This window comes from Mandrillus leucophaeus, unplaced genomic scaffold (genome assembly GCF_000951045.1).
Source record: "Mandrillus leucophaeus isolate KB7577 unplaced genomic scaffold, Mleu.le_1.0 Scaffold18, whole genome shotgun sequence".
NCBI classification, from domain to species: domain Eukaryota; kingdom Metazoa; phylum Chordata; class Mammalia; order Primates; family Cercopithecidae; genus Mandrillus; species Mandrillus leucophaeus.
Window position 1 is genome coordinate 1,035,919 of NW_012101809.1, and position 10,816 is coordinate 1,046,734.

The 10,816-nt window shown below is 41.3% G+C and overlaps 1 protein-coding gene across 1 annotated transcript in view; it reads right to left on the reverse strand.

The window, feature by feature from the left end:
• Positions 1 to 10,816, reverse strand: part of CPN1 (carboxypeptidase N, polypeptide 1) — a 51,627-nt gene that overhangs the window by 16,572 nt on the left and 24,239 nt on the right. The window contains exons 6-7 of the mRNA XM_011977384.1: positions 5,038 to 5,177; positions 2,234 to 2,333 (exon numbers count right to left, since the gene is read on the reverse strand). Coding sequence (XP_011832774.1) covers positions 2,234 to 2,333; positions 5,038 to 5,177 — 240 coding nt within the window. The remainder of the gene's footprint in view (positions 1 to 2,233; positions 2,334 to 5,037; positions 5,178 to 10,816) is intronic.

Sequence of the window (10,816 nt, forward strand, 5' to 3'; positions counted from 1 at the left end):
TGTTTAATATGTTTTGTTTTTGTTGTTGTTTTGAAATAGAGTCTCACTCTGCCCAGGCTGGAGTCCAGTGGCATGATCTCGGCTAACTGCAACCTCCACCTCCTGGGTTCAAGTGATTCTCCTGCCTCAGACTCCCAAGTAGCTGGGACTACAGGCACACGCCACTATACGTGGCTAATTTTTTGTATTTTAGTAGAGATGGGGTTTCACTGTGTTGCCTAGGCTTGTTGTAAACTCCTGAGCTCAGGCAATCCGCCCGCCTCGGCCTCCCAAAGTGCTGGGATTACAGGCGTGAGTCACCGCACCTGGCCACACCCAGCTAATTTTTGTAGTTTTAGTAGAGACAGGGGTTTCACCATGTTGGCCAGGCTGGTCTTGAACTCCTGACCTCAAGTGTTCCTCTCACCTGGGCCTCCCAAAGTGTTGGGATTACAGGCGTGAGCCACTGTGCCCAGCAATATATGTTGATTGGCTAGACTGTTTTAGAGACATTCCCAGACTTGCTTGGACAGAGCATAAGAATCTAGCAAAAGCCAGGTGTGCCCTTCTGGAATCCCAGCACTTTGGAAGGCTGAGGCAGGCAGATCACTTGAGCTCAGGAATTTAAGACCAGCCTGGACAACAGGGCAAAACTCTGTCTTTGTAAAAAAAATAAAAAACAAAAAAATTAGCTGAGCATGGTGGCATGCATTTGTAGTTCCAGCTACTTGGGAGCCTGGAAGGTCAAGGCTGCAGTGAGCTCTGATTGCACCACTGCACTGCAGCCCAGGCAATAGAGTGAGACCCTGTAATCCAGCTATTTGGGAGGCTGAGTCAGAAGAATTGCTTGAGTTTGAGACCAGCTTGGGCAACATAGTGAGACCCCATCACTTTGCTTGAAAGAATCTAGCAAGCCCTGAAGAAGGCTGTGCTTATAAGAATGATTCCTACGATTCAGAAACATTTCTGTAAAAAACAGTAAAAGAAAAAACAAATAAAAAGGATGATTCCTGAGTTTGGATTCCTAAACAGTCCTGTGTCCAGACTCTGGTTGTCTGATACTTCACTGTGAGGCTACAGGATTCTGCCTTTAGACAATACTTTTGCCTTGAATGAACTTTTCATGTAAGATGCTTTGAGATCACTTTAAAGAACAGAAAGCTGAGAGTTCATCCAGCTTAAACAGATTGTAGGAACTATGAAATGGCTGCTAGGTAATAAATGTTAGTGTAGTAAAATTCAGGTGAGACTTGCTAGTATTAAGGTTGTGCGGAGGGCTGGGTGTAGTGGCTCACACCTGTAACCCCAGTACTTTGGGAGGCTTTTGAACCCAGGAGCTCAAAACCAGCCTGGGCAACCTGGTAAAGCCCCATCTCTACAAAAAACACAAAAAATTAGTCAGGCATGGTGTTGCATGCTTGTAGTCCCAGCCATTTTGGAGGCTGAGGTAGGAGGATGGCTTGAGCTCAGGAGGCAGAGGTTGCAGTGAGATCACACCACTGCCCTCCAGCCTGGATGACAGAATGAAACTCCTTTTCAAAAAAAGAAAAAAAGGTGGGGAGTTAGGCAAATCTCATCTACCTGTAACCATAACCGTTGGTAGCTACTGTTATGCATTAAAAGCAAAATAAAACAAAAAATCCTACAAATTGTGCATGATCAAGCTGGGCTGAGTCAGCTTACAACACCATTCTGCTGTGACATAATTCTGTGCTCTTCTAGGAGGTTCCAGGTAGCTCTAAGATCCGTCTCCACCATCAATCTTGCCCCACAGTAAGCCTATGATGGAAAGAATCTTGCTAACTTTCCCATTGGAGGTGTAGAGAAACGCCAAGTCAGCCACAAGGATAACTATCCGTTTTACAGCCTCTTTCTACCCAATTTCACACCAGTATGTGAGCTATTAACAGGCTTAAGCCCAGAAAATACCCCTAACAAAATTGTATGTGGTAGCCACTCCTGAATGCTGAGGAGAAGTTACATTTACATCAGTCTTTCCTGGTCCTGACCTCTCAGGGATTGCTTGCATCAGAAGCAAAAGATTTTCCATTAAAACATCTTGGTTGTTTGATTCAGCCTCTTAATTTACTGTCTCCATTTTCATTGCCCTTCTTTCCTCCATCCCCCCACCCCTACTCCCAGCATCCTTGACGCCCCTGCTAGTTTCACTGGCTTACAAACTGGCCCGTTGATTATGCTGAAGAAGATGCGGGAGTGAACGCTTCCTTCCTCCCCCTAAGCAGTGACCACCTACCTGAAGTGACATCATGGTTAATCCCACTGACAGAAATGACAGCATTGGCGAGATTATTATAATTCTCATCATGCACCATTCCCTTGATGCCCTGGTGAACCTGCAGGAACAAGTATATAGTTATGATCATAAAACATTTGTACGGTGTTTTAGAGTCTCAAAGCCCTTTCTCGTATGTTTTTGCATTTTATCTTCACAAAGATGATGGTAATAGTCCCTTAACTGGTCTCCTTGCCTCTCTCCCTGCCCCAATTAATCTCTTCACAATTAGAGTGGTCAGAGTGATCCTGTTAAAGCCTGACTCAAATCATGTCACTATCCTACTCAAAACCTAACTCACTCTGAGCAAAAGCTGAAGTTCTTGTGATGGTCCGTCTGTCAAGCTACCTGTTAGCTCTCTGATCCCATCTCCAACCACCTTTTCTCTCCCTTACTTCTGAGATCAATCCAGCCACACTGGTGTCCTGGCTTTCTTTTCTTTTTCTTTTTTTAACATTTTTTTTTATTTCCTGTGACAGACTGTGATAAAATAAAATTTACCATTTTAAGTGTATAGTTCAGTGTTATTAAATACATTTAGCTAGGCTGAGGACAGGAGAACTGCTTTAACCCAGGAGGTGGAGGTTGCAGTGGGCTTAGATCGCACCACTGCACTCCAGTCTGGGTGACAGAGCGAGACTCTGTCTAAAAAAAAAAAAGGCCGGGCGCGGTGGCTCAAGCCTGTAATCCCAGCACTTTGGGAGGCCGACACGGGCGGATCACGAGGTCAGGAGATCGAGACCATCCTGGCTAACATGGTGAAACCCCGTCTCTACTAAAAAATACAAAAAACTTGCCAGGCGAGGTGGCGGGCACCTGTAGTCCCAGCTACTTGGGAGGCTGAGGCAGGAGAATGGCATGAACCCAGGAGGCGGAGCTTGCAGTGAGCTGAGATCCGGCCACTGTACTCCAGCCTGGGTGACAGAGCGAGACTCTGTCTCAAAAAAAAATAAAAAAAAAAAATAAATAAATAAATAAATAAAAAATAAAAAAATAAAACCCATTTGTAATGTTGTGCAACCATCACTACTATCCACCTGCATAACTCTTTTTATCTTAAAAAACTGAAACTCTATATCCATTAAACAATGATTCTCCATTACCCCCTCCCCCAGCCCCTGGCAACCACCATTCTATCAATACTTTCCATCTCTATAATTTTGACTACTCTAAGTACCTCATATATGTGGAATAATACAGTGTTTGTCTTTTTATGGGTGGCTAATTTCACTTGGCATAATGTCCCCAAGATTCATCCATGTTGTAGCATGTGTCAGAATTTCCTTCCTTTTTTTTGAGATGGAGTTTCGCTCTCATTGCCCAGGCTGGAGTGCAATGGCGCCATCTCGGCTCACTGCGACCTCCACCTCCTGGGTTCAAGCGATTCTCCTGCCTCAGCCTCTCGAGTAGCTGGGATTACAGGCATGTGCCACCATGCCCGGCTAATTTTGTATTTTTAGTAAAGACAGGGTTTCTCCATGTTGGTCAGGCTGGTCTCAAACTCCCAAACTCAGGCGATCTGCACACCTCAGCCTCCCAAAGTGCTGGGATTACAGGCATAAGCCACCACACCTGATGACAATTTCCTTCCTTTTTAAGGCTGTATAATATTCCACTGGAATATACCACATTCATTTATACAGTCATCCACCAATGAACACTGGGTTGCTCCCACTTTTTGGCTATTGTAAATAATGCTGTTATGAATATGGGTGTGCAAATATCTCTTTGAGGCCCTTATTTCTGTTCTTTTGAATATATACCCAAAAGTAGCATTGCTGGAGCACATAGGAATTCTGATTGCTTGAGGAATTGCCATTAGCTGTTTTTTATAATGACTGTACCACTTTATATTCCCATTGATGGTGCACAAGGGTTCCAATTTCTCCACATCCTTGCAAACATTTGTGAATTTCTGTTTTTTTGATAGCAGCCATCCTAACCAATTTGAGGTGGAATCTCACTGTAGTTTTAGTTTGCATTTCTGTAATGATTAGTGATGCCAAGCACTTTTCATATTCTTTTTGTGGGTTTTGTATTTGCAGTTGTGTCCATTTCAAGGAACCCTTTTATCCCCTAGATATCTGCATGTTTCTCTCCCTCATCTCCTTGAAATTTTTGTTTAAATATCACTTCCCCGAAAGACTTTCTTCATAGCATTTCTTTTTTAACATGTTATACAACTTATTGTTTACTGCCTGTCTCTCCTCACTAGAAGGTAAGTTCCATATGGGCAGGGATATTTGCTTATTTATTCATAATTCACAGCGTATAGTACAGTTTCTGACAAATAGTTGTGCTTGATAATTTTTTTGAGAAGGATCTTGCTCTGCTGCCCAGGCTGGAGTACAATGGCATGATCATAGCCCACTGCAACCTTGACCTCCCGGCACAAGACAAGCGATCCTCCCACCTCATCCTCCTGTGAAGCTGGGTCTACAGAAGCATGCCACCATGCTTGGCTAATTTTTTTTTTTTTTTTTTAGTAGACATGGGGTCTAGCTATGTTGCCCCAGCTGGTCTCAAACTTCTGAGCTCAAGTGATCCTCCCATCTCGGCTTGCCACACTGCTGGGATTACAGGTGCGAACCACTGTGTTCAGCTGCTCAATAATGTTGAATGAATAAATCTCATTGGAAGAAGCAGCCCAGATCTATTGGACTGAGTCAGAGCAAAAGTCAGACCTGAACCTGTGAAACACCTTGTCTGCCATTGAGAAGCACTTCTCTTTTTGCAAACATGAGAGTTAACAAATGAGGTTTTACCTGTTCCAGGAACTGGATTAGGGCTTCCCGATTACCCAGCCACTCCCGCTGTAACTCCTCTTGTGGGGGAAACTTGTCACAACTCAGTTCCAGCGTGATCTCAAAGCAGTTGGTATGGAGATAATTAAAGTCTTGCATTCCTAAAGGAAAGAGGGCAGTGGCAGATTCCCATAACCAGGTTCCCACTCAATGCCCTATCTCATCTCTCTCTCTCTTTTTAAAATTTTCTGCTTTTATTTATTTGGGAATTCTCTTTTAATTTTATTTATTTCATTGGCACATAATAATGTGTACATATTCATGTACATCACCTAATAATATGTACATATTCATGGGACACGCATAGTGACGTTTCAATAAACTGCACAGTGATTAGATCAGGCTAATTAGAATATCCATCCTCCCAAACATTTATCATTTCTTTGTGTTGGAAATATCCAGCACCCCCTTCATTACCTTTTTTTTCTTTTCTTCATCAACTTCTATTCTACCTCTTGACTTCTATTTCTTTCTTTCCTCCATAAAATTTTTCCCAAATTTCCAGTTCACATGCATCTCTCTCTGCAGTTTCCTCTCTTCTTAAATGTCCCTTTTGTCATCTTCATCCTTTATGTTTTTTTCCATTTCATGACTGAATTTCACTTCTTGTCCCTTTTATCATTTCCAAAGTCTGCTTATTAGCTGTGCCTTACTATTGACTATGCACATGGACTGTTTTTAAGAGAACAGATTTTCTCCTTGAACTACAATGTTCATCAGACCTGGGAGGTCAGGAATGAGATTAATATTTTGCTTTCACATCCCTTCTCCTATCTAAGAATACAATATTAATCTGAAAATACCCATCCCAGAAAAACAGACTCCTGAAAAAGCAGAAGACAGCTACATTTTCTTCTTCTAAAAAATACTTGCTTGTTCCAATCTTCTACATTATTCAATTGAATCAATTACTTTTTAATATGTTTCTCATTATTAGGATGGTTATTTTCATTATAATTTCATTTGGGTTAAAAATTACTCACTTAAAAATGTCTATACTACCCAAAGTGATCTACAGATTCAATGCAATCCCTATCAAAATCCAAATGATGTTTGTTGCAAAAAGAGAAAACCCATCCTAAAATTCATATGGAATTTTAAGCAACCCAGAAGAGTAAAAATAATCTTGAAAAAGAATAACAAAGCTAGAGACTCACAATTTCTGATTTTGAAACTTACTACAAAGCTACAGTAATCAAAACAATGTGGTACTGGTATAAAAGCAGGTATATAGATTAATGGAATGGAAGAGAGCCCAGAAACCCTCACATATATTGTCAAAGGATTTTTGACCAGAATGCCAAGACCGTTCAATGGGGAAAGGACAGTCATGTCAACAAATGATGCTGGAGAAACTGGATATCCAAATGCAAAAGAATGAAGTTGGAGCCTTATCTAACACCATATACAAAAATGAACTCAAGATGGATTGGTGACCTAAACGTAAGACCTAAAACTATAAAACTCTTAGAAGAATACACAGGGCAAAAGCTTCATGACATTGAATTTGGCAATGATTTCCTCGATATGAAATCAAAGATACAGGCAACAAAAGAAAAAAAAATCACAGATTAGACTTCATGAAAATGGAAAAATTTTGTTCATCAAAAGACAGTATCTCTAGGACAAAACAGGTGATGACAGAATCAAACAAACAAATAAATACAATGTAAACAGAGTAAAAAGGCCACCATGGAATGGGAAAAATATTTGTGATTCATATATCTGATAAGATATTAATATTCAGAATACATAGAGAACTCCTAAAACATAACAATAACAACAAAAAAAAAACCCAAACAACTTGATTTTTTAAGTGGGCAAAGGATTTGAATAGACATTTCTCCAAAGAAGGTATACAAATGGCCAATAAGCACATGAAAAGATGCTCAATATCACTAATCATTAGAGAAATGCAAATCAAACTACCATGAGATACTACTTTGCACTTATTAGGATGGCTACTATCAAAAAAAAAAAAAAAAAAGTAAGAGTTGGTGAAGATGTGGAGAAACTGAAACTCCTGTGCACTGGTGGTGTTTTCTATGGAAAACAGTATGGCAGTTCCTCAAAAACATTAAAAATAGAACTATCTTATGTCCAACAATTCCACTTCTGGGTTTATATATCCAAAAGAACAGAAATCAGGGTCTCAAAGAGAGATGTGCACATCCATGTTTGTAGCACCATTATTCACAATAGCTAAAATGTGAAAGCAACCCAAGTGTCCATCGGTGGATAAATGAGAAACAAAATGTGGTATAAACATACAATGGAATATTGTTCAGCCTTCAAAGTAAGGAAATTCTGACAAACACCATATCACGGATGAACTTTGAGGACATGATGGTAAGTGAAATAAGGCATTCACAAAAAGACAAATATTGCATGATCCCACTGATATGAGCTACTTAGAGCAGTCAAAATCATAAAGACAAAAAGTAGAATGGTGGTTGCCAGGGGCTGGGTAAGGGGAAATGTAGTTATTGTTTAACAGATATAGAGTTTCACTTTTATAAGCTGAAAAGAGTTCTGGAGATGAGTGCTGGTGGTGACTGTACAACATTACAAATGTACCTAATAATACAGAATCAGATGCTTAAAAATTATTACAATGGTAAATGTTATGTTGTGTATATTTTACCACAATAAAAATGAAGCGGGGTGCCTGTAATCCCAGCACTTTGGGAGGCTGAGGTGGGCAGATCACTTGAGGTCAGGAGTTTGAGAACAGCCTGACCAACATGGTGAAGCCCCGTCTCTACTAAAAAGACAAAAATTAGCCAGGTGTGGTGGTGGTTCCCTGTAGCCCCAGCTACTCGGGAGGCTGAGGCAGGAGAATTGCTTGAACCGGGAGGCAGAGGTTGCAATGAGCCGATCTGGAGCCACTGCACTCTAGCCTGGGTGACAGAGAGACTCCATCTCAAAATAAATAAATAAATAAATAAAGATGAAAAAAATTATCACTTACTTTTTAAGCTGATGAGTACAAGCAAGCTGTTACAGAAAGAATGGGGAAAGTTGAAGAATAATAACTATAGCCTATTAAATTGGCTCTCTCCAAACAGTATAGAGGTTCCTTAAAAAACTAAAAACAGAACTAACAGTTGATTCAGCAATCCCACTGCTGAGTATATACCCAAAACAAAGGAAATCAGTATATTGAAGAGTTAACTGCACTCCCATGTTTGCTGCAGCACTATTCACAATAGCCAAGATTTGGAAGCAAGCTAAGTGTCCATTAGCAGATGAATGGAGAAAGAAAATGTGGCAGGGTTACACGATAGAGTACTATTCAGTCATTAAAAAAAATAAGATCCTGTCATTTGCAAAAACAGTGATGAAGCCAGGCACAGAAAAACAGATTTTGCACGTTCTTTCTCATTCGTGGGAGCTAAACATTTAAATAATTGAACTCATGAAAATAGAGAGGAAGGATGGTTACCGGAGGCTGGGAAGGATGGTGGGGGTGGGGAGAATGGGGACGGTTAATATACAAAAAATAGAAAGAATGAATGATAGCACAAAAGGGTGACTACCATTAGCAGTAATTTGCTGTACCTTTTGAATAACTGAGGGAGTACAATTAGAATGTTGGTAACACAAAGAAATGAATGCTTGAGGGGATGGACATCTCATTTACTCTGATGTAATTATTACACACTGTATGCCTGTATTAAAATATCACATATACCCCATAAATATATACACTTCGCATGTATCCATAAAAATTTAAAAATGCTTGAGTAAAATAAATAAGTAAATTGGTTCTCTCCATGCATTAGAATCACCTAGAAGGCTGAGCCTTCTGGCTAAATACAGCTTGCTGGGCTTCACCCCCAGAGTTTCTGATTCAGTAGGTATGAGGTGGGGTGCAACTTATTAGAAATGTACACTTCTAATAAGCTCATGCTGATATGCTAATCAAGAGACCACACTGTTGGAAGAATCAATTTGATAAATGTAATGACCTTGGAATTGTACCAGCTTAATTTAGGGCAATGATTCTCAGTGGAGGCATGGGCCTTGCTGTCTCAGAGGATGGAGATGGAGAGGGGGGAGAGAGAGAAAAAAAGAACAAGCATAATTTGAAAAAGTATATTGGTTATTTTCAATTTGGAGGGCAAAAAATATTTTGCTTTCCTAATGCAAACTAAAGAAAGTAACTTTAAAAAAATGTAAAATTATGTATGTGTGTATTTATTTATTTTTCAGAGACAGGGTCTTGCTCTGCTGCCCAGGCTGGAGTGCAGCATCATGATTATAGCTCACTGTAGCCTCGAACTCCCACCTTAAGCCATCCTACCACCTCAGGCTCTCAAAGTGCTAGGATTACAGGTATGAGCCATTGCGCCCAGCAGTGCCTTGTATTCAAGCAAGTTTTCGTCCCCAGTCTACCCTCCCAGTACATGGCAACTCCTCAGTTTTGCACCTCTTCTACTCTACACAGGACCAGCCACCAACTCAGCTCTCACCAATCTGCTGCCTGGGCCATGGCCAGGTCAGATTTGAGGGGATGGGGAAAGACAGATGCTAGAGAATGATTCCTAAAAGAACCCAGCTTCTTGCTCCAGACTCTTCTCTATCCTTCAATCCAGTGAGGGCTCATAAACAAAGGTTCTATCTTGACCCTTGGTCACGGGGAAGGCCCAGGGGATAGGGACAGAAGTCTCTTGTGGAGGTTTCTGCTCTTGAAGCCTACATTATCAATAGTCAGTGTCCATGGCAAACCCCTGCTTGCTGGGGCCAGGCAGTCAGGGTCCAGGGAGCGTATCTTAGGGGAACTGGTTGCGCCCAGGCCAGATCCTCTGCTCATCTGTTGCTATGTGAGGCATACATCTGTGCTACTTTTTAAAATACAATTACAACATTTATAAGCCAGGCATTTCTAAATGCCTTATGTGTATTATTTTATTTAATACTTATATTAAAATTATGAGGCAAGTATTCACTTTCTTTCTTTTTTTTTTTTTTGAGTCTCACTCTGTTGTCCAGGCTGGAGTACAGTGGTGCAGTCCTTGGCTCAATGCACTGCAGCCTTGACCTCCTGGGCTCAGGTGATCGTCCCACCTCAGCCTCCCCATTAGCTGAGACTACACATGTGCACCACTCTGCCTGGCTTTTTTTTTTTTTTTTTTTGGTAGGGGGATGAGGTCTTGCTATGATGCTTAGGCTGGTCTCAAACTACTGGCCTCAAGAGATTCTCCCTTCTTGGCCTCCCAAGGTGCTGGGATTATAGGCATGAGTCACCATGCCTGGCCTTATTATTCTTAATTACAGATGAGGAAATGAAAGCACAGAGAGAATAAGTAATTATCCCAGAGCCACATGACTAGTAAATGGGCAAGCCAGGTTTCAACCCAATCTACTCTCAGATCCCACAAGTGACTATATGCCCTAATCTACTGTGTAAACCACCAGTTTTACAGGACCAAAAGGTGGCCCTACCTTAGTTTTTTTGTTTTTGTTTTTGTTTTTGTCTTTTGAGACGGAGTCTCGGAGTCTCGCTCTGTCGACCAGGCTGGAGTGCGGTGACACGATCTCGGCTCACTGCAAACTCTGCCTCCTGGGTTCATGCCATTCTCCTGACTCAGCCTCCTGAGTAGCTGGGACTATAAGCGCCCACCACCACACCCGGCTAATTCTTTTGTATTTTCAGTAGAGACGGGGTTTCACCGTGTTAGCCAGGATGGTCTCGATCTCCTGACCTCGTGATCCACCTGCCTCGGCCTCCCAAAGT